General features: G+C 43.7%; 1 protein-coding gene and 1 non-coding gene across 4 annotated transcripts in view; one reads left to right on the forward strand and one right to left on the reverse strand.

The window, feature by feature from the left end:
- NCAPD2 (non-SMC condensin I complex subunit D2) overlaps positions 1–24,823 on the reverse strand; it is a 108,895-nt gene that overhangs the window by 3,250 nt on the left and 80,822 nt on the right. For all 3 annotated transcript variants that reach the window (XM_063962436.1, XM_063962434.1, XM_063962435.1), the window contains exon 30: positions 10,247–10,373. In XM_063962436.1, the coding sequence (XP_063818506.1) occupies positions 10,247–10,373 (127 nt within the window). The remainder of the gene's footprint in view (positions 1–10,246; positions 10,374–24,823) is intronic.
- LOC134899780 (U2 spliceosomal RNA) lies at positions 16,653–16,839 on the forward strand. The gene has a single exon (XR_010173384.1). It is a non-coding gene; the product is annotated as a U2 spliceosomal RNA (small nuclear RNA).

A 24,823-nucleotide genomic window follows, 5' to 3' on the forward strand; every position in this document is an offset into this window, starting at 1 on the left:
TTCTGACTCCAGCTGTCCTGGAATATATTTTCAGGGCCCTGACAACTTCTAGCAACTTGGAGTCCTCCAAGTCCCTAGTAGGTGCAAGGCACCACAATAAGCTGGTTCAGGTGAAACACTGACACCACCTTAGGGAGAGAACTGGGGACGAGTCCGCAGCTCTGCCCTGTCCGAATGGACAAACAGATATGGGCTTTTTTTGAGAAAAAACCACCAATTTGACACTCGCCTGGTCCAGGCCAGGGCCAAGAGCATGGTCACTTTTTATGTGAGATGCTGCAAATCCACATATTTGACTGGTTTTAAACCAATGTGATTTGAGAAATCCCAGAACTACGTTGAGATCCCACAGTGCCACTGGAGGCACAAAAAAGGGGTTTGTATATGCAATACTCCCTTGACAAACTTCTGGACTTCAGGAACTGAAGCCAATTCTTTCTGGAAGAAAATTTACAGGGCCGAATTTGAACCTTAATGGACCCCAATTTGAGGCCCATAGACACTCCTGTTTGCAGGAAATGCAGGAAACGACCGAGTTGAAATTTCTTTGTGGGGCCTTCCTGGCCTCACACCACGCAACAAATTTTCGCCACACGTGGTGATAATGTTGTGCGGTCACCTCCTTTCTGGCTTTGACCAGGGTAGGAATGACCTCTTCCGGAATGCCTTTTTTCCCTTAGGATCCGGCTTTCCATCGCCATGCCGACAAACGCAGCTGCGGTAAGTCTTGGAACAGACATGGTACTTGCTGAAGCAAGTCCCTTCTTAGCGGCAGAGGCCATAAGACCTCTGTAAGCATCTCTTGAAGTTCCGGGTACCAAGTCCTTCTTGGCCAATCCGGAGCCATGAGTATAGTTCTTACTCCTCTACGTCTTATAATTCTCAGCACCTTAGGTATGAGAAGCAGAGGAGGGAACACATACACCGACTGGTACACCCACGGTGTTACCAGAACGTCCACATCTATTGCCTGAGGGTCCCTTGACCTGGCGCAATACCTGTCCCGTTTTTTGTTCAGACGGGACGCCCTCATGTCCACCTTTGGTATTTCCCAACGGTTTACAATCATGTGGAAAAAACTTCTCAATGAAGTTTCCACTCTCCCGGGTGGAGGTCGTGCTGAGGAAGTCTGCTTCCCAGTTTCCATTCCCGGGATGAAAAACTGCTGACAGTGTTATCACATGATTTTCCGCCCAGCGAAAAGTCCTTGCAGTTTCTGCCATTGCCCTCCTGCTTCTTGTGTCGCCCTGTCTGTTTACGTGGGCGACTGCCGTGATGTTTTTCCCACTGGATCAATACCGGCTGACCTTGAAGCAGAGGTCTTGCTAAGCTTAGAGCATTATAAATTTACCCTTAGCTCCAGTATATTTATGTGGAGAAAAGTCTCCATACTTGATCACACTCCCTGGAAATTTTTCCCTTGTGTGACTGCTCCCCAGCCTCTCAGGCTGGGCTCCGTGGTTACCAGTATCCAATCCTGAATGCCGAATCTGCGGCCCTCTAGAAGATGAGCACTCTATAACCACCACAGGAGAGACACCCTTGTCCTTGGATATTGGGTTATCCGCTGATGCATCTGAAGATGCGATCCGGACCATTTTTCCAGCAGATCCCACTGAAAAGTTCTTACGTGAAATCTGCCGAATGGAATTGCTTCGTAGGAAGCCACCATTTTTACCAGGACCCTTGTGCAATGATGCACTGTTTTTAGGAGGTTCCTGACTTGCTCGGATAACTCCCTGGCTTTCTCTTCCGGGAGAAACACCTTTTTCTGGACTGTGTCCAGAATCATCCCTAGGCACAGCAGACGTGTCGTCGGGATCAGCTGCGATTTTGGAATATTTAGAATCCACCCGTGCTGATTGTAGCAGTATCCGAGATAGTGCTACTCCGACCTCCAACTGTTCCCTGGACTATGCCCCTATCAGGAGATCGTCCAAGTAAGGGATAATTAAGACGCCTTTTCTTCGAAGAAGAATCATCAATTCGGCCATTACCTTGGTAAAGACCCCGGGGTGCCGTGGACAATCCAAACGGCAGCGTCTGAAACGGATAGTGACAGTTCTGCACCACGAACCTGAGGTACCCTTAGTGAGAAGGGCAAATTTGGGACATAGAGGTAAGCATCCCTGATGTCCCGGGACACTATATAGTCCCCTTCTTCCTGGTTCGTTATCACTGCTCTGAGTGACTTCATCTTAATTTGAACCTTTGTAAGTGTTCAAAAAAATTTTTTTAGAATAAGTCTCACCTAGCCTTCCGGCTTCAGTACCACAATATAGTGTGGAATAATACCCCTTTTCTGTAGTAGGAGGGGTAATTTAATTGTCACCTGCTGGGAACACAGCTTGTGAATTTTTTCCCATACTACCTCCTTGTCGGAGGGAGACTTGGTAAAGCAGACTTCAGGAGCCTGCGAAGGGGAAACGTCTCGACATTCCCATCTGTACCCCCGGGATACTACTTGTAGGATCCAGGGGTCCTGTATGGTCTCAGCGCCATGCTGAGAACTTGTCAGACGCGGTGGAACGCTTCTGTTCCTGGGAATAGGCTGCCTGTTGCAGTCTTCTTCCCTTTCCTCTATCCCTGGGCAGATATGATCTTATAGGGACGAGAGGACTGAGGCTGAAAAGACGGTGTCTTTTTCTGCAGAGATGTGACTTAGGGTAAAAAACGGTGGATTTTCCAGCAGTTGCCGTGACCACCAGGTCCGATGGACCGACCCCAAACAAGTCCTCTTCCTTTATACGGCCATACTGTGCCGTTTGGAATCTGCATCACCTGACCACTGTCGTGTCCATAACATCTTCTGGCAGTTATGGACATCGCGTTTATTCATGATGCCAGAGTGCAAATATCCCTCTGTGCATCTCGCATATATAGAAATGCTCTATAGTCAATAAAATACTGTCCCTGTCAAGGGTATCAATATTTTTAGTCAGGGAATCCGACCAAGCCACCCTAGCTCTGCACATCCAGGCTGAGGCGATCGCTGGCCGCAGTATAACACCAGTATGTGTGTATATACTTTTTATTATATTTTCCAGCCTTGTCAGCTGGTCCTTGAGGACGGCCCTATCTATAGACGGTACCGCCACTTGTTTTGATAAGCGTGTGAGCGCCTTATCCACCTTAAGGGGTGTTTCCCAACGCGCCCTAACTTCTGGCGGGAAAGGGTATACCGCCCATAATTTTCTATCGGGGGGAACCCACGCATCATCACACACTTTATTTAATTTATCTGATTCAGGAAAAACTATGGTAGTTTTTTCACATCCCACATAATACCCTCTTTTGTGGTACTTGTAGTATCAGAAATACGTAACACCTCCTTCATTGCCTTTAACGTGTGGCCCTAATAAGGAATACGTTTGTTTATTCACCGTCGACACTGGATTCAGTGTCCCTGTCTGTGTCGACCGACTAAAGTAAACGGGCGTTTTAAAAACCCTTGACGGTGTTTTTGAGACGTCTGGACCGTACTAATTGTTTGTCGGCCGTCTCATGTCGTCAACCGACCTTGCAGCGTGTTGACATTATCACGTAATTTCCTAAATAAGCCATCCATTCCGGTGTCGACTCCCTAGAGAGTGACATCACCATTACAGGCAATTGCTCCGCCTCCTCACCAACATCGTCCTCCTACCTGTCGACACACACGTACCGACACACAGCACACACACAGGGAATGCTCTGATAGAGGACAGGACCCACTAGCCCTTTGGAGAGACAGAGGGAGAGTTTGCCAGCACACACCAAAAACGCTATAATTATATAGGGACAACCTTATATAAGTGTTTTCCCTTATAGCATCTTAATATATATATAAGCATATCGCCAAATTAGTGCCCCCCCTCTCTGTTTTAACCCTGTTTCTGTAGTGCAGTGCAGGGGAGAGCCTGGGAGCCTTCCCTCCAGCCTTTCTGTGAGGGAAAATGGCGCTGTGTGCTGAGGAGATAGGCCCCGCCCCTTTTTCGGCGGCCTCGTCTCCCGCTCTTAACGAATTCTGGCAGGGGTTAAATATCTCCATATAGCCTCCGGAGGCTATATGTGAGGTATTTTTAGCCAAAATAGGTATTCATTTGCCTCCCAGGGCGCCCCCCTCCCAGCGCCCTGCACCCTCAGTGACTGCCGTGTGAAGTGTGCTGAGAGGAAAATGGCGCACAGCTGCAGTGCTGTGCGCTACCTTTAGAAGACTGAGGAGTCTTCTGCCGCCGATTCTGGACCTCTTCTTACTTCAGCATCTGCAAGGGGGCCGGCGGCAAGGCTCCGGTGACCATCCAGGCTGTACCTGTGATCGTCCCTCTGGAGCTGATGTCCAGTAGCCAAGAAGCCAATCCATCCTGCACGCAGGTGAGTTCACTTCTTCTCCCCTAAGTCCCTCGTTGCAGTGATCCTGTTGCCAGCAGGACTCACTGTAAAATAAAAAACCTAAGCTAAACTTTCCTAAGCAGCTCTTTAGGAGAGCCACCTAGATTGCACCCTTCTCGGCCGGGCACAAAATCTAACTGGCTTGGAGGAGGGTCATAGGGGGAGGAGCCAGTGCACACCACCTGATCCTAAAGCTTTACTTTTTGTGCCCTGTCTCCTGCGGAGCCGCTATTCCCCATGGTCCTTTCAGGAACCCCAGCATCCACTAGGACGATAGAGAAAATATGTATATAAATATCCTACTATTAAAAAATATCCTGCTATTAAAAAATGGGGGCTGATAAACGAAATAAGGTAAGAAAAATGAGGTATACAGTGCTGAGAGGATTATGGGTAAGGAATTGATGTTTATATGTACATTTTGTGTCCGTTGACAAAAAACCAGGAGACGTCAGTACTATATTTGTGACACAGTGCACAGTTCCCGGCGTTCCCTAGTTCAAAGTCCGAACCAAATGTTACCATATACTTTAATCATATAAATCGATTGTCTTATAAAAAAGGTGCTAGTTCATAATATTCATTAAGACCTGTTGGAGTTAATGTGTTTAGTTGATATATCCAATACATCTCTCTTTTAGCTAATTTATTGTCACGATCTCCTCCTCTATCACCCAGAACCACATGCTCTATGGCTTTAAATTTCACATCATCTGGGTTGGCATTATGATATTTGTTAAAGTGTCTTGGTACCGAATGATTATCCATCCGGTTTTTTATAGCTCTGATATGTTCCTGTATTCTCAATCGTACGGGTCTCTTTGTTTTCCCTATATATTTGAAGCCGCAGGTGCATTCCAACATATACACCACATAAGTGCTAGAGCAATTCATCAGATCTTTGATCTTGTAGGTTTTAGACAGATCCATGTTGCTGAATTGTTTGCCATCCTTGTGTGTATATTTGCAAATACAGCAATGGGTACACTTGTAGAAGCCTCAATAAATATATCAGGAAGCTAACACTACAAAGACATTTTTTAAAGAAGGATACAGATGAAATAACAGATGAAACAAATATGAATAAGTCTGGCCTGAAAAGGAGTTCCAAATATTACCCTCAGGAATCCAGAAGTAGCCAGATAGATGCATTTTTTTAATTGGTCAAGCAAGACATCTGCAAGGAACAGGCGCCACTCAAAATTAAGGACAATCTGACGAACTTTGAGAAAAATGCTCTGAAAATTCTGAAAGAGGACAACTCTATTGTAATGAAACCAGCGGATAAAGGAGGAGGCTTAGTCATAATGAACCGTATGGACTATGAGAAAGAGGTTAACAGATTGTTAAAAGATGAAAAATCGTACAAAAGACTGACTAAAGACCCTACCGGGGAATTTTTATCTGAGTTGAGAACAATCCTGCTGGAAGGTTTAAGAAGCGGTATCATCCATAAAGATGAGTATCAGTTCATGCTGAATACCAATCCCACTATACCCATCTTTTATTGCCTCCCCAAAATCCACAAAAGTATCAGGAATCCACCCGGCCGCCCCATAGTAGCGGGAATAGACTCTGTGACCGCAAATGTTTCGGAATATGTGGAAATCTTTCTCAATAAATATGTGGTAAAACTTGAATCGTATGTGAAAGATACCACGGCAATTCTCCAATGTCTAGAAAATTTTGAGTGGCAGGACGATTATCTCTGGGTGACTATCGACGTCCAATCTCTGTACACATCCATAATACATCATCAAGGCATAGCCTCCTGCAGAGAATTCTTACTACAGGATCCTGAACTAAATGAGGAACATAAGAATTTTATCTGTGATCTTATCCTTTTTATATTAACACATAACTATTTTAAATTCCTGAGTGACTTTTATCTCCAGATCTGCGGGACCGCGATGGGGACAGTTTTCGCGCCCAGCTTTGCGAATTTGCACATGGGATGCTGGGAAATGAGTTATGTATATAATAACAACAGGTTTAAGGAAAATATTATCCTGTATCGTAGATACATAGACGATATTATAATAATCTGGAAGGGAGATGAGTCTCTCTTATTGGAGTTTATGGAATACATCGCAGCAAATGACCTCAATTTGTCTTTCACCTTCAAAGTACACAACAAGGAGATTGAATATCTGGACTTGGTATTGATAGCAGAGGAAGGAACTGTATTCTCAAGGAACTACATAAAGGAAGTAGACAGAAATAGCTACCTTCACTTCAAAAGTAGCCACCAGACAAAATGGAAAACCAATATTCCTTACTCCCAATTTTGCAGACTTAAAAGAAACTGTAAGAAGGAGGAAGAATTCCAACAACAAATGACAACATACGCTACTAGATTTGAAGAGAGGGGCTATCCAACATCTGTGATTGAAGCAGCAAAATTAAAAACTTGTGAAGTTAAACGTGAAGACCTGCTCACTTATAAAAATAAGGAAGAATTGGGAAACCAAAATTTTAACTTCATCACCACATATAACAGTGGAGAAAGAATTCTCAAGAAAGCTATAAATAAACATTGGAACATCTTACGGACGGATGCAGTATTGAACCCGGTACTGCCTCTACATCCAAGAATAATCTTTAGAAAAGCAAAAAATCTGAAGGAAATACTGGCTCCTAGTATGTTAAAACCTATCCGCACAGAGAGTACAGACTCCTGGATGAAAAAAACTACTGGCTTCTACAAGTGTACCCATTGCTGTATTTGCAAATATACACACAAGGATGGCAAACAATTCAGCAACATGGATCTGTCTAAAACCTACAAGATCAAAGATCTGATGAATTGCTCTAGCACTTATGTGGTGTATATGTTGGAATGCACCTGCGGCTTCAAATATATAGGGAAAACAAAGAGACCCGTACGATTGAGAATACAGGAACATATCAGAGCTATAAAAAACCGGATGGATAATCATTCGGTACCAAGACACTTTAACAAATATCATAATGCCAACCCAGATGATGTGAAATTTAAAGCCATAGAGCATGTGGTTCTGGGTGATAGAGGAGGAGATCGTGACAATAAATTAGCTAAAAGAGAGATGTATTGGATATATCAACTAAACACATTAACTCCAACAGGTCTTAATGAATATTATGAACTAGCACCTTTTTTATAAGACAATCGATTTATATGATTAAAGTATATGGTAACATTTGGTTCGGACTTTGAACTAGGGAACGCCGGGAACTGTGCACTGTGTCACAAATATAGTACTGACGTCTCCTGGTTTTTTGTCAACGGACACAAAATGTACATATAAACATCAATTCCTTACCCATAATCCTCTCAGCACTGTATACCTCATTTTTCTTACCTTATTTCGTTTATCAGCCCCCATTTTTTAATAGCAGGATATTTTTTAATAGTAGGATATTTATATACATATTTTTTAGATATATATATTTTTTATATATATATTAATTTCCTTTTATATCAAACATATATTTAAAATGATCTTAGATTCTACCCATTGATTATAATAATTTATGCATATATGTATGATTTGAATGCTTTTAATACTATATGAAATCATCTTAGTCGTCATATTATGTTTTAAATCATGTTTCACAATATTATTATGGTATAACATGTTTGCAAACGTATATCTTCCATGCATTTCCCATATGTCATTATACCATTGAGAAACTGGTTGTCATGGTTACAGCCAATTACAATAGAGGCGTAGTATTATTTAAATACAAAACAGGAGGAGTACATAACATTAACTAGGTGTACATTCACTTAATTTACACCTATAACATAATTCATGTCTTTGCTTTAACAAAACACTGATTATCCAGTGTTTTATTCCGATATTTAGTTTTGGTCATGTGGTACAAATAGACCACTAGTATGATGCATGCGGTGTGAGGCACCATGGGAAATGTAGTTCCCGGGCATCAGTACTGTAAGGACATAGCGCCTATACACGAATGACCACTTCCGGTCACGCGTCACTCCTCCACGAATCAGGAAACAGCACTTCTGGTTCTGGCGCAAAGCACTCCGGGAAATGTAGTTTCCCGGCGCGCGTACGGAATTAACTCTAATACAGGATTGTATTTGAGCATGCGCACATGCCACTTCCGGTCGCGAGTGACCGGAAGTGAGGTCCAAATGATTAGTTAGGGTATAAAAGAGTATGGGAATGCAGGGAAATGTACTACAACCCCTGAGGAAGTCCCAAGAAAGCTGTTAAAGGGACGAAACGCGTTGGGCCAGCTTCCGCTACCTCTCCAACTACCTGTATAACAGATAAGCCTATTATTGATTTTTAAATTGTACGATTCCATTTTTTATGTATGTGTGTGATTAAAATTTTGAAAAAACTATAATCACACTATTAGCTTCCCCTTTTTTTTTCCTTCTGTGTTTTTTTCATGAGAAAAAAACTTTCTCTATAGAGGTACCAGATTAGGTCATTGATCGCCTCATATGAGCAGCATTTACAAAAAGGAGTGAGTCATTATCTTCTTTTTATTATTTTATTATTCTTTTTAACCACTGAGGTGTGATTTTGATTATCTATATTAGAAATCACAAGAAATATAGTGGTTTATAGAAACACTATAGGCACAGAGCACTTCATATATAAAATACATTATTTTGCACAAATACGGCACAAGTCACTTTATAAATAGTAAGAGTATTCTTACTGACACATCTTCTCCTTCTGCCTATGTAAATTGTGTTCTAACACCCCGCTGAGGGCGTTTATACATGGAGTAAGAAGACAAGGGGAGATGACCTATTAAAGATACCACTACAGGCACTATTTGAACATATTTCCGGTACGCATATATATATATCATTTTCTGGTTATACACAGATGGAAGTGTCTACACCCAAGCACTGAAGGCGCAGAGACTTTATCCCTATTTGAACATTTTTAATTGTGACTCAACGAAATATGAGTCAATAAGAGAGTCTATACTGCAGCCCCTACACGTGGGAGTGCTGTTTGGAATTTAACGTGAATAAGTTATGCACGAATTTTTATATATTTATTGTAAACGTTTTAGGTTTTAAGCGCTTACTATACACCTCTATTGTACACATATATATATATATATATACACACACACACATACACACATATATACGTACACATACATTTTTTTTTTTTTTAAATATAGTTGTGGCATCATGTAACCTAGTGCCATACCTAATGCACAGCATATAAAGCTACCTACCTAGTCCTTCTATCTCCCGTAGACTGTGCAATATTGTATGACCCCATGTTACACACTCCAAGCTCCTTCATGCTGTATACTAGTGTGTTATAAATCAATTTTAAAAACGTAGCTTCATAAAAATGAGGACATCGTGGTTATGGCGCACTGCAAGCTCATCAGCTTCCACCGCACACACTGCAGTAACGGGACAGAAGAGGACTAGGAATATGAGCAAACATAGCGGGACAGGAGGGGTGAGAGCAGCTGAGGTGATCCGGCAGATACTGGGCCCATTTTATCACTAGATTACAATAAAGGTGTTTCTCTAATACACGAGTGTCAGTCTGGTCACAGTAGAACTGTGCTATAAAGGTAGGAGCTGTAACTCCGAGCAGAGCGACAATTCCTGGTCTCCCAATGTACAGGGGAAGGAGAAAGTACAAGAGGGGTACCCAGTCCATTGAGCAGGGCACAATCGGGTATGTGCATCCCTTATAAACAACCACCACCAACGAACAGTCACCCACAAAGTGCCATCAAACTTGTTTTTAACCCTTAACACACCCACTTGCATACCTAAAACATATGTACATGGTAGAGCTCAATAAGATGGCCATTTAAAAAAAAGGTACGTACAGGATACTGCTGTGACATTAGAAGATTCGGTACTCACCGGGATTCTTCTGCACAGTTGAAGGTGGCTGAGGGTCCCCGTTGACGGTCTCTCCAGGCACGTCCATGTTCTCCAAACCCTTGTTGTGACAGACGGTGAGTTTGTGCTCAAACTCGTCGATCAAAGTCTGCAGCAAGAGAGTTCCAAAAGCATTAATCATACATAACCTGAGCATTAAACAGTGCAAACATATCTTAAGTCTGCAAAAACAGAAGCAGCATCTCCTATAGATGAAGGATGTGGTATAAGCCTTCTAGGGTCACCTGAGGAGGCAATTCAATTAGCGGTGATGGGTACTGATGGCCTGATTCATGCTAAAGTAAAAGCAGAAAAGGAAGCAACTGGGCAAAACCATGTTAGATCTGCCCCACCTGCAGTGCAGCGAGATTAAATTTGGATAGGGTGGGTCCAAACTGAAATCTAAATTGTAGTGGAATAATAAAGCTGTCTAACATTTGTGGGCTACATGCAAAAGCAGCCAGTATTTACCCTGCACAGAAACAATATAAATGTATTTGCTCCCCTTTCATTGCAACATGGTTTGATCCAGACAAAAAAAAAAGTTACTTGCTTTTATTGGCTTTACTTGTAAATATGAATCAGGCTTTTCGTGCTGGAGAACTGTTAGAACGCTGGCACTATCGTTGCACATTTCAGCTCACAATACTTCGGAGGTGCACAAGAAAATGTTACATTTTTGGGTCTCTATTCTCGGTGATATGCGCAAACACAGTGTTAAGAACTGAATCACCCCTTAAAGATCAACTGCAAATGTCTGTAATGCTGATCACGCTGTGCCCAGTGGAGCCTGTACCTTGCTGAGGTGGAGGGAGTGTCTTAGGAAGACACTGATATAGTCAGTGACTAGTGCCAAGTGAGGAAGCGGAAGGAAAAATAGGATTTTAAATACCTACCGGTAAATACTTTTCTCGTAGTCCATAAGGGATACTGGGATTCACTTAGTATGATGGGGTATAGACTGGGTCCAAAGGAGCCGGTGCACTTTAAATTTCTTCAACTGGGTATGCTGGCTCCTGCCCTCTATGCCCCCTCCCACAGGCAGTTATAGTTAAAATAGTGCCCAAAGGAGAAAGGACATACTTGAGAGAAGGAACATAACAATGAGTGGCGAGATTCACACACCAGCACACAACACAAACTGACCAGCAGCAGCTGGCAACCAAACAGCAACAGCTAAACTTATATATAAGAAACAACCTGCAGACAAGTCAACGCACTGAGGCGGGCGCCCAGTATTCCTTATGGACTACGAGAAAACGGGATTTTAATACCTACCGGTAAATCCATTTCTCGTAGTCCATAAGGTATACTGGGGTTCACTTAATACGATGGGATATAGATGGGGTCCAGAGGAGCCGGTGCACTTTAAATTTCTTCAACTGGGTGTGCTGGCTCCTCCCCTCTATGCCCCCACCCACAGGCAGTTATAAGTAAAATAGTGCCCGAAGGAGAATGGACATACTTGAGAGAAGGAACATATCAATGAGTGGCGAGATTCAAAACCATAACATAAAACAACCAGCAACGGCTGGAACAAAACAGCAACAGCTGAACAGGTTACTTTTGGAAAAGAAAACCCTGCAGACAAGTCAACTCACTGAGGCAGGCGCCCAGTATCCCTTATGGACTTTAAGCAAGGGATTTACCGGTAGGTATTAAAATCCCGTTTTCTCTAGCATCCATAAGGGATACTGGGGTTCACTTAATACAATGGGGACGTCCCAAAGCATCCAGAACGGGCAGGAACGTGCACAGACGCCTGCAGTACCGCCTGCCCAAACTGGGTATCCCCTTTGGCCAGGGTATCAAACTTGTAGAACTTCACAAAGGTGTTCTTCCCCGACCAGGTAGCAGCTCGGCATAGTTGTAAGGCAGAGACTCCACGGGCAACCGCCCAGGAAGACCCCACCGATCTTGTAGAGTGGGCCTTCAGAGACTGTGGAACGGGCAAGGCTGCCGACACATAGGCCTGTTGGATAGTCAACCTAATCCAACGGGCAATGGACTGCTTAGCAGAAGGGCAACCCTTTTTCTGCACATCAGAGCACAAACAGGGAATCAGTCTTCCTGAATCGAGCCGTCCTCCTGATCTAGATCTTCAAGGCTCGCACAGCATCTAACGACTCCGGAGGAGCAGATGTACCAGAACTTGATGGGACTACAATCGGTTGATTCAAGTGGAATGCAGAGACAACCTTCGGCAGGAACTGCCGTCTAGTCTTGAGCTCAGCTCTGTCTTCGTAGAAGACCCAGTAGGGACTTTTACACGATAAGGCCCCCAATTCTGAGACATGCCTATCAGAAGCCAGAGTCAGTAACATCACAGTCTTCTCAGTGGCAGAGGCCAAGGGTCTGTCACAGACATGTCCAGAAGATCAGCATACCACGCCCTCCGAGGCCAATCAGAATTGCCTGGACCCCCTTTATTCGTTTGAGAACCCTCAAGAGCAACAGAATCGGAGGAAACCGGTAGAGCAACCAAAAAGGCCAAGGAGACGTTAGCGAGTCAATTGCCCTCGCCTGAGGTTCCCTGGTTCTTGAGCAATACCAGCAAAGCCTCTTGTTAAGTCAAGAAGCCATCAAGTATATCTGTGGGCAGCCCCACAAGTCGATGATCTGTTGGTGGAGACCCCACTCTCCCAGGTGGAGATCGTGGCGACTGAGGAAGTCCGCTTCCCAGTTGTCCACCCCCGGAATGAAGACGTCAGACATCGCTTTTGCGTGTCTTTATGCCCAGAGGAGTATTTTTGACACCTCTCGCATGCAGGCTCTGCTTTTTGTCCCTCCTTGTCAATTTATGTAAGCCACTGCCGTGGCGTTGTCAAACTGAACTTGGATCGCCCGATCCCTGAGCAGAGGAGAGGCCTGAAGCAGAGCACTGCAGATCACCGGAAGTTCTAGAATGTTGACTGGAAGAATGACTTCGTGGGTTAAACCACCTGCCCTGGAATTAAGCCCCTTGGGTGACCGCTCCCCATACTCTCAGACTCGCATCTGTCGTGAGGAGGATCCAATACTGAATCCCAAAACTGCGACCTTCCAGTAGGTTGGAGGACTGTAGCCACCACAGGAGGGAGATCCTGGCCTGATGTGACAGACGTATTATCCGGTGCACCTGAACATGTGATCCGGACCACTTGCTCGGGAGATCCAATTGAAACGTTCTGGCATGGTACCTTCCGTATTGAATGGCCTCGTAGGAGGCTACCATCTTTCCCAACAATTTTATGCAAAGATGAATGGATAACAGAGTAGGCCATAGGACCAGTCGTACCATCTCCTGAAGTGTTCTCGCTTTGTCCTCTGGGAAAAACACTTTCTGGGCCACAGTATCCAGCAACATTCCCAGGAACAGGAGCCACTCAGTTGGTTCCAGGTGGGACTTCTGTAAATTGAGGATCCACCCATGGTGTGACAGAAGTTGAATAGTGCGGTCTATACTGAGCAATAGAAGCTCCCGGGATCTCGCTTTTAATCAAGAGATCGTCCAGGTAAGGGACGATGTTTACCCCCTGGACTCGGAGCTGGAACAATTTCCGCCATTACCTTTGTGAAGACCCTTGGAGCTGTGGACAGTCCGAAGGGTAGCGCCTAGACCAGTTAGTGACCGTTCAGCAGGGCAAACCGCAGGTAAGCCTGGTGAGGCGGCCAAATTGGAATATGGAGATAAGCGTCCTTTATATCCAGCGAGACCGTGAACTCCTGTTCTTCCAGACCCGCAATCACTGCTCGCAAGGATTCCATCTTTAACTTAAAAACCTTTACGTAAGGGTTCAAGGATTTTAGATTCAAAATGGGCCTTACCGAACTGTCCGGTTTCGGTACTACAAACAGGTTGGAGTAGTAACCCTTTCCCTGTTGTTGTAGTGGCACTGGCACAATGACTTGGGACTGGACCAACTTTTGGATGGCCTGTTGCAGCGTAACACATGTATCCTCCAAAGCTGGTAAGCCTGATTTGAAAAATTGTTGGGGAGGAGCGCTGTTGAACTCCAGCTTGTAGCCCTGTGAAACAAGGTCCTTTACCCAGGTATCCTGGCAGGAGCTTTCCCAGAAGCGGCTGAAGTGACGCAGTCGAGCTCCCACCTCGAGGTGGGGAGGCACCGTCATGCTGAGGCCTTAGTGGAAGCTGAACTGGTGCTTTGTTCCCGAGAACCTGTGGCGGCTGTTTTTCTTGCCCTACCTCTGGGGCCTCTCGCCGCGGTGGAGGCGCCTCTGGCTCTTTATCTGAACCTGGATTTTCCCGCAGTACCCTTGGAAATCCATGTACCCAACTCAACCCCGAAGAGCCAATCCCCTGAAAAAGGAAGAGACTCTGCACTGCGCTTGGACTTAGCATTAATATTGCCCATCTCCTTGAGATTGTCACACAGGACGCGTGCATTGTCCTGAATGCGTTTTAGGAGAGTCACCATAGTGACCACGGACATATCCCCCGAGAGGCCCTCCAGAATTTGAGTAGCCCACGTATGAATGGCATAAGTCATCCAGCAACCCGCGATGACCGGTCTTTGTGACATACCAGCCGCTGTGTAAATAGACTTCAGCATAGTCTCTATTTTCCTATCCCCAGGGTCCTTTATGGTAAAGGAGTTCGGAGCTGGTAGTACTGCCTTTTTAGCGAGACACTGATAAGTCTACGGCCGGGGGCTCTTCCCAGATTTTCCTGCCTTCAGGAGCAAAGGGGAAAGTGAGCAAAAATCGTTTTGTCACTTGGTATTTCTTATCTGGATTTCTCTATCATCCATCTGGGGGACACTGCGCACTTACACTTGGGTTAGAGTGTGCAAGTATGGAGTTTGGCACAAGCTATGAAAAGAACTAACTCCTCCCCCTCTAACCCCTCCCATCAACCCCCTGTTCACAGGAAGTACTCAGTTTTAGTTTTGTGCCTTGGAGTGAAGGCACACTTTTCTTTTGCTCCTAGCTTTTAGTTAGGTTTTATTTCTAATTGTTTTCTTGTTTGGTGTTTAGTCCCTAATGTTGGGGACAAACACAGCCAGAGTGAGAATAGTTAGGTAGAAGAGCTTCTGTGAGCTCTATTTCTCACTCTGCGCTGCCTCTGGGGAGTCACTACACCTCTGAGATCCCTGGGTCTCTCCCTTCCGGCTCACAGAATTCGAGGAGGCACTGGGTCAGGTAGGAACAGCCTCAGCCTACTGAGGTAATGCTGGGCTGTGACCCTTCCCATACTAGCATATGACAGTCCCTCAGAAAGAGTCCCCCATGCTGCGTGTCTGCTGGCTGTATATTTGCTGTGCCCTGGCTGGGACACTAAGGGCTGCATGAAGGACTGCATGTGGCTGAGGGGTGGCTGTGCTGACTCCTGGGGCCAGCGGTGGCCCTGATCTAGGGGACACTGAGTGCAGTATTATAAAGTGTCTCAGGTCCCCGGAAGGAGCCATTTTGTGCAGCTTCTTGCTGCATACGAAGTCCCTCTCTCTGTATTTCTTCAGCCATGAGGCTGTGGCTCAGCACACTAGTGCGAGAGTCCAATATGTATAGAGACCCAAGTTCTAGCCTAACTCTGGACAGAAACATTGGGGGTAATTCCAAGTTGATCGCAGCAGGAATTTTTTTAGCAGTTGGGCAAAACCATGTGCACTGCAGGGGAGGCAGATATAACATGTGCAGAGAGAGTTAGATTTGGGTGGGGTGAGTTCAATCTGCAATCTAATTTGCAGTGTAAAAATAAAGCAGCCAGCAGTTACCCTGCACAGAATTAAAATAACCCACCCAAATCCAACTCTTTCTGCACATGTTATATCTGCCTCCCCTGCAGTGCACATGGTTTTGCCCAATTGCTATCAAAAATCCTGCTACGATCAACTTGGAATTGCCCCCATTGTTATTATCTTTATTGTAGGGAGTTGCTGGGTGCTTTGGCGCCCTCAAACCAGTCTAAACTGCCTCACCCGATTAGGCCCTGCCCCCAGCAGCGCTGCAGGAAGCTCCTGATCACATGGCAGAAGCGCAGCATGAGCGGGAGGGGGGAGCACAGTCATTCTTTGCACTGAGATAGTGGGACTATTGCTGTGATCAGTAACAAGCCTACAGGGTGGTAACTTTACAAGTGATCTGCCTATAATATAATATACTATACTATACACAATAGCAAGTATTCTGGGACTATTGCAGGTTTCTGTACTTAGCCCAGCAACTATTCCAAATATACACGTTATTTGCTTGTAAGAAAATCCTACCTGTGTTGTCATGCACAAACACAAATTATGGGCACTACAGTAAATATAGTGGCTATTACTGTGTTCAGCATTTAGTCCACCAAATTGGTGTTATAGCTTTATTCAATAGCTGGTATAGTGGGACTTTTACTGCCTCTATTACGTAGCCCACCAACTGCAACCAATGTACAAGTGACATTTGCTTATTATCTCAGCCTTTTAGCAAAGTTCAGGTGTAATATATGTTATTTTTCAGTTTAATATCTGATACGCTCCCTATTTAGGGACCATATATTACATGAATTTTTAGTAAGATAGAAGAGGAGCTTGCTCTGTCCACTTTATACATTGACCTGGTATTGCAGTGCGTCCAGGACCAGTACACAAATACCGGTATTGTCAGTCTGTCTTTGCTTGCACTATGACAAGGGACTGGTACTCTGTTTACTACTTAGCCCACAAACCTTGGTAAAAATGTTAATGGCTGAGTTAATATAAAATACTCTGTGGTCAATACTTCCACCTAAAGCAGCGATTGTTGGTAGTCTGTTTTCCTTTCGTTATTTCTATGTCAAGACACAAGACAGACTATTTATTTATTTATTTTTTTCTTGTGCACTATGTACCTATAAATTACAAAAATGGCTGCACAGATCTATATGCTTATACTGTGCAGTGAACCAAGTCCTTGACAGACACTATAGCTCAGTTACTTCAAAGGACAATCATTTGTCCTAGTTATGATCTCTAGTTATGGTCCTTTCTAAGGCAGGTCTTAAATTTTATACTTCCTGGTGTCCGAGATGGCTACCTTAAGCAGGATGATTGTATCCTCAGGCTGTACCGCCAATTGGCGGAGTACTACACCTCCCTCTATTTCGTTCCTGGTTCTGATCCACATTTTTAGGCTTTATCTCAGGAAATTAGTAAAATAAATCCGGTCAGGGAGGATGCTTCAGGATAGGAATAAGAAATAGACTACTGAGTCAATTGGTTTCCACCTCTTCCCTCACGTTGGGACGATGTAGCGGTTCATGTTTCCAGGGTAATGCGTCTGTTTCTAGTACACAGTATTGTCGCTTCAGATCCGATGGCTCACATTTAATGTCAGTGTTTCTGTATCCTTTCGCTGATGAAGACACTGACCTGATGGAGGTTCCACTGATAATTAGTGGACGCATCCATCATGTGGTGGCCTAAGACAACGGTCTTTCCTAAAGTACAGTATGTGACCTTGAATCACCGCAGATTGACAGTGAGGCGGTTATTAAATTGGTATTCAATCTGACAGGAATATTCCTATGCCCTATCCTGGCTAATGCATGGATCTTAGAGCGGTTGCAGATTGCATAATGAAAGTTGTCCATTATTGTATAAGATGATCCTTTTCAAATTATCCATTGACAGATTAGGTCTCTGAAGCTCTATCCTCTGTCAATGTTGTTTTCTTGGATTCTATTTCTATTCAATCCTGCATTTCTGCCCTGTCTATGACGCCCATATATTCATTTTGATTGCGATTTGTGGAATTCTGCTTCCAAATCAAAGTGCGCCTTGCAGGCAGGAGCAAATAGCTCTAGCAGTAAGGTGTCTACCTTCAGTATAAAAGGTCATGGGTTCTCATTCTGAGTATGACTGCTAAAAAATGTGTTATTTAAAATAAATATCAATGAAATATGTATTCTCTTAGAAGGCATTTGTCCACCTGGAACTCGGACTTCTGACATGTCCTCTGCAGGGCTCAAGGAGGAGTCTGGTGGTCTGGTTCTCAGTGGGGGAAAACCAACTTTCTCGGATTTCACTTGTCTGTTGGATATACCGAATTATATCATAAGCATATATTCTGAATCTTGGGGAACACGTACCAAGCAGGATTCTTTGTTATCCCTCTTATTTGCGTTTCATCCAAGAGACAGGCTCGAATCCTTGCAGTCTGTTCGCTATCCAACACGGGAGTATTCATTCCAATCCCTTTCCTATCAACAGGGTCTTGGGGTTTTTACTGTTACTTTTTCATTACTGCCATATTTGGTCGATTGTTGCAAAAAGAGCTCTGTCTCATGCACCTTTTGTCATACACATCTACATTGGACCTTGGTTCCGGATTTCTTACTTTGTGGAGGATGGTGTTCGGGGGTTTTCTTTTCGACCCCAGGTATCTCGGTCTTTTGGCTGAGTGCAGGATTTCCAGACCAGAATACACTCTTTTCTGCAGTTTCCTCAGGCGTCAGTGATCCATGGCATACACTTCCTCTGCAAGATAGAGGCGACTTTACAGGTGGCTCCATTCTCCCGGTTTCATGCCTGGATTCTTCAATCTCATATTCTATGTTATTAATCCCAGGCAGTGTTGAGTTTACATAAACAGTTCAGTAGGTCACTTCAAATACGACAATATCTTCGTTGGTGTCTACACAATCCGAATCTGCCCCATAGGACTCCCATTTTCTGACTTGACATGGAAGGTAATAACCAAAGTCACTAGTCTCAGACGTTTCGGTTTTGGGTTTCCAACTTTGGTTTTCAAAAACATTGAGATCCGCAGTGGAGATGTCCCTTCCATCTCCTGGCAATCCACAACGCCTTGGCTCCAGCTCAAGGCTTTCTACAAGTGCTCGCTTTGGCAGAACATATACTAAAAAATATAAAAAAATAAAATAAAATAAAAATATGGAACGACACAGAGAAGATTAGCATGGTCTTGCAGCCCGCATCCGGTCGAACTTCGACACTGCAGTGGCCTATATCAACATGCACAGTGGCACTTGCACCTGGAGAGCCATCGGAACAGTATCTCACGTTATCCGTTCACATGGTCGACCAAGTTATGGTCGACAGTCATTAGGTCGACAACTATTGGTCGACATTGACATGGTCGACATGGACACATGGTCGACACATGAAAATGGCCGACACATGAAAAGGTCGACATGAGTTTTTTAACTTTTTTCTTCTTTTGGGGAACTTTTCCATACTTTACGATCCACATGGACTACGATTGGAACGGTAAAGGGCGCCGAGCGAAGCGGTAGCGGAGCGAAGGCACCATGGCCGAAGCATGGCGAGCGAAGCGAGCCATGCGAGGGGACGCGGTGCACTAATTGGGGTTCCCAGTCACTTTACGCAAAAAACGACAAAAAAAAAAAAGTTTAAAAACTCATGTCGACCTTTTCATACGTCGACCTTTCATGTGGCGACCATTTTCATGTGTCGACCATGTGTCCATGTCGACCAATAGTGGTCGACCTAATGACTGTCGACCATAACATGGTCGACCATTCATACCGGAACCGTATCTCACATATGCAGAGGGCGGAACTTTGGGTTCCGGCAATATCGTCCAGTTCCAGAATGGACAACTGGGAAACGGACATCCCGGGTTGTCATGCTTTTCTTCCCTGAAGAATGTGAAATAATCCAACAGATTTTTCTGATTTTGATGTACCTGTGTGACAAGCCGACATCAACCTCAGGGCTTCTCGTCTCTGCAAAAAGTTCTTCCTTGGTACGGTGTTCGCTCTGGGGATCCTCTTGTGGCAATCATGGACGCCGTGTTAGCTCCTTGTCACTTTCATCTGGCATATTTGTTTCTGCCTCTGGCAAGATCCAGTGAGTGCTTCAACGCATTTGACCAGTGGCTCATTCGGTCTAACTAAGTCGCTCTGGATTTGCCTGTCGACACTGCTCTGCAATGCTTCAGACCAGGGTGGCCAATGCTCCTTATAGTGTACCTCTTCGGCCAGATCTTCACTTTCAAACCGTGTCATCACCGGGATTGGTCTCTTCTGATGGTGATGGCGTGATTGTGGAGAACAGCATCATCAGAGTAATAAGTTTACCTCAGTCAGTAGCCCTGACTATGTTTCAGGCTTGCAAACCAATCACAGTACCCAGTAAAACTTCATCTTTTGGTGCGAATATAAAGGCCTCTCAGCTGAAGTTCTTAGTCTTCTTATCTTCAGATACAGGGTTCTGCTCTATATTTTCTTTTCCAGAGATGGATACCAACATTCTCACGGATGTTCGGTGTTTCCTTCACAGCTTTTTGCATATACAGTTTCCCTGTGTAGCTCCGGTGTCTCCTTTCCAGCCTCTGGACTCTGTTGGGTGGCGGTTTCTTCCTCTTACGGTGGTTTTGTTTTCTTTTGCCCATTGCCTCAGCTCGGTGTGTTTTTGAGTTGGCAGTCCTTTACTGCAGTTTACCTTTGTTGGTTTTTCTATTGGGATAGTGGTTTTACATACAAAACTCCTTTTTTTCCAAAACACAGGAGCTGTGGCTCAGCGCACTAATGCTAGAGACCAGTGTATATTGAGACCTGGGTTCAAGACAAACCTTGAACCAAAACATTTGAAGTTTGCGGTACGGACACGTTGTTGGTTATTAGTGGTGCGTCCCAGCAAGGTTGACCGGTCTCCAAGAACACTGAGGCTCGTTGGGTCACACCAGCTACCAGTCAGCCTTATGTGTCCTCTGCTGTTCCTGACCCTCTGCGGAATTGTGCAACTCAGGCCGTTGGGGCCTTCTGGGCTGTTCGCGGAGGTGCCTCTATTGTGCAGCTGTGTAGAGCAGCAACCTTCACAGGATTCTATCGTTTCCATACTTTTGGTACGAGGGGATGCGATGCCTCTGTTGGGCGTCTGATCTTAGGGGCGGATTTCCCGCCTGTTTACCGTTTTGTATGTATACACAACCACCCCACACCCCTGTGTGTGGACTGGTGTGTATACACTTGAGCGCTGGTATCTGCCAGAAAGATGGAGATCAAATAACAGTGCAGACTGCTGCTCCTAATTACAGGATAATTACAATCCTTAGAAAACCAAAAAGCACACTAACTACAGGGATGTAACCCCCTGTAGAAAATCAGGAGCGCTGTCCGCACTAATTAAAGAGACAATTTAAAAATATGCATTTAAGAAAATTAACAATTAAAAATTAAGTAAAAATTTATTAATCTGCACTCCTGCAGCATAAATAGCATTCAATCAACATATATTATGCATGTTAAATGTCAAAATACAAACAATTCATATACAACTACTGATTTAGCTATAATACACTAAAATACTGAGGCTTGGACATTGATGTTACTATAATTCACAGTGTCCACTCATTAAATCATGAACAGGCTATTAATAGCGTTTCAAACACTAGGTGTGTTCAGAGGTCCTCAGTTCTTTTAATGTTCCAATTGAACATGTGTGCACACATATAATGAATTAAAATGGGTAGTTACCATCCAATTATAGCATTTAGTTCACCTCCAAGATTTTTATTATGCTGAGACAATCCCAATTTCAAAAACTCCCTCTGCTGGTACTTATCCGTCTATTGCAGAATATCTGGAGAAGATGTCATGGGGACTTATCTACAGTGTTCAGGCTCCCTCTGCTGGTGGTTAGCCGCAACTGCAAATGCACTGGTTAATGATCATACAACACAACGATGTTTATGTCGGTGAATGGAGGGTAAACGTCCAGGGTATCAGTCACTTCAAAAACGCGTTTCTCCGCCTTCTAGACACACTCAGCGGCTTCCTCAGTTTGAATGACTGAACTCACCGGGTTACATTTATATAGCCACCCTAATTTGTAATTCCCGCGGCCGTCCGCGCACGCGCACTCCGGCGTGCGTTCCAAGACTCATTTTCGCTCTGCTCCTTAAATAGACTACGGTGGCCATTTTGGAGCCTCATACCAAGCCTCACTTTCATATAGAAATAGATGTTTCTATTATAGAATCCAAGCCTCGTTTTGAATCCAGGAAGCTAAATCAAGCCTCTCTTTTATAAGCTATTTCATCTTGATAATAATGTATCCAAGCCTCATTTTTAGCTAACTTTGGTTGTCACTACTCACATAATTGCTAAAATTAATCTCCAATAGCCTTTTGATCACATTTACACGTTATCACATTCAGGTAAAACCACGCTTATTTAAAACACATTTTTATGTTATTATATATATACACATATTTAACCGGGCAAAGGGGGAGAGGGATAGTACTATTCTCAAATTCCCTCGTGTTAGCGGTACATCTAACTAACCACAATCCCCTCATATCGCCATATAGAATACATAGTCTCCATCTCCATCTCTCGGTATCGCAAGGAACCGTGCATTATTTGTAAATACAGTTTTATAATTAGCAACACTTTAAAGAATAACCACATTTTGAAAATTTTAAAGATTACATTTTGTTTAGCTCAACTGAATCGTTGAGTCCCTGGGGGATCAGAGTTTTGAGGTTGAAAATCCAATTGTTTATCTGTCGTTGATGCTCCATGAACCTAACGTGGAGAGCCCGGGTGGTACGCCCCACATACTGTGCTCCACATCCGCACTGTAACACATAAATAACGTATGTGGACCTGCAATTCAAAAAACTTTTTATATTAAATGTTTCACCTGATACAGTTGAGGAGAATTGTGTCGTTTTCTTTGCTGTGTGTTTGCATGTTACACAATTAATTCTACCACACTTATGAAATCCTATTGGTGGTTTGGGTAACCATGTATTTATTTGTCCCCCTTGTGCCCCTAGTTTTATGGATTTATCACATGGTCTGTTGAAAAAACTGGGTGCTAATGCGGATTTCAAACTCTCTGATTTTCGGAATATGACCTGTTCACTGAGTTCTAAGTTGGCATTCAACACTTCGTCCAATTTTAAGATCGGAGAATTCTTTTTGATAATCTTTTTGATCTCATATGCACTAGTGTTATATTTTGTTACAAACATTGTTGTCCTATCTATCTTCTTTTTCTTATTTCTCCTGGCACTAGTTCCGGTGGTATCTAATAAAGTATCCCTCTCTATCCCATCCACTTCCCTCAAGGCTTGATCTAACACAGATTTTGGATAGCCTTGAGTCAGAAATGCCCCATATAAGGATTTCATCTGTTCCTTCGCCCCTTCATTGGAGGAACAGTTCCTTTTAATCCGAAGGAACTGGCCCTTGGGTATGTTGTCTTTCCAACGCTGCAAATGACTACTTCTATAATGTAAAATAACGATTTTGGTCTACTTCCTTAACAAACGTACTAGTTACTATACTCTCATTTTCAATTTTAAGCGCTATATCCAAAAAAGTCACCTGTGTAGGGTGGCAGTACCCCGTGAATTTTAACCCATATTTATTATGGTTCAAACTGGCAATGAATGACTCTGCCGACTCCGTGCTCCCCTCCCAAACAAAAAACAAATCATCTATGAAACGGCCATAGAGGACCAGGCTCGCCCCGTGACCGCCGCCCCACACATGTTGTTCCTCGAACCGCCCCATGAACAGGTTGGCGAAACTCGGAGCAAACCTGGTCCCCAAGGGCCGTCCCCCTTAACTGTAGATAATACCGTTTATCAAAAATAAAATTGTGTTGCAATATGAATTTAATACTTTCCAAAATCAACCTTCTCAATTCCTCCCCTATATTGGGATCTCTTGCCAAATAAAATTCTACTGCTTCAATCCCCAAGTGGTGTTCAATATTCGAATAAAGTGATTCCACATCACATGTGATAAAACAATAATTAGGCTGCCATTTAATGGTTTTAATCAAATTTAAAAAAAATGTAGTGTCCTTGATGTGAGATTTGAGTTCAGTAACATAACCCTGTAAAAAACTATCTATAAAAAATGACAAATTACTTGTTAGCGAATCTACACCCGCAATAATGGGTCTCCCCGGTGGATTCACTAACGTTTTATGCACTTTAGGCAAACAATAATATGTGGGGATCACCGGGTTCTCACAAAACAAAAACCGTTGTGTTTCCCTGGATATAGCGCCTGAGTCTAATGCTTTTTTTAACAAGATTTTTAATTCTTCCTGAAACTGGGCGGTGGGGTTGTGGGTCATCCTTGAATACAGGCTGGCGTCACCTAATTGTCTATTCGCCTCCGCCAAATACATCACTGTATCCATTACCACAACCCCACCGCCCTTGTCAGCTTGTTTAATGGTCAAGGAGGAATCTCCTTTCAACGTTTTTAATGCTAATCGTTCTTGTGTATTTAAATTGTCCTTTAGCGATTGTCTGTCAGACTTATAACACATCTCCCTAAACTGTTCTAATGTTGATTTGTAAAAACTCTCAATGTAGGGCCCTCTATATGTCAACGGATAGAACTCAGACTTGTTTTTAAACTTGGTGGTTTCACTAGCATCAAATATTTTAATATAAGCCTCCTTATTCGAATTATTCGTTGATTCATCCGCCAGTGATTCTAATACATTGACCATTAATTGGTCCTCTTGATCCAATATAAATCGGGATCCCTTCATTACCTCTTTTCCTCATATTTTTTATCGCGAAATATCGCTTCCTACTCAGGGACCTGGTGTATCTATTCAGGTCAACGAATAATTCGAA

This window comes from Pseudophryne corroboree, chromosome 3 (assembly GCF_028390025.1).
Source record: "Pseudophryne corroboree isolate aPseCor3 chromosome 3, aPseCor3.hap2, whole genome shotgun sequence".
Taxonomy (NCBI): Eukaryota; Metazoa; Chordata; class Amphibia; order Anura; family Myobatrachidae; genus Pseudophryne; species Pseudophryne corroboree.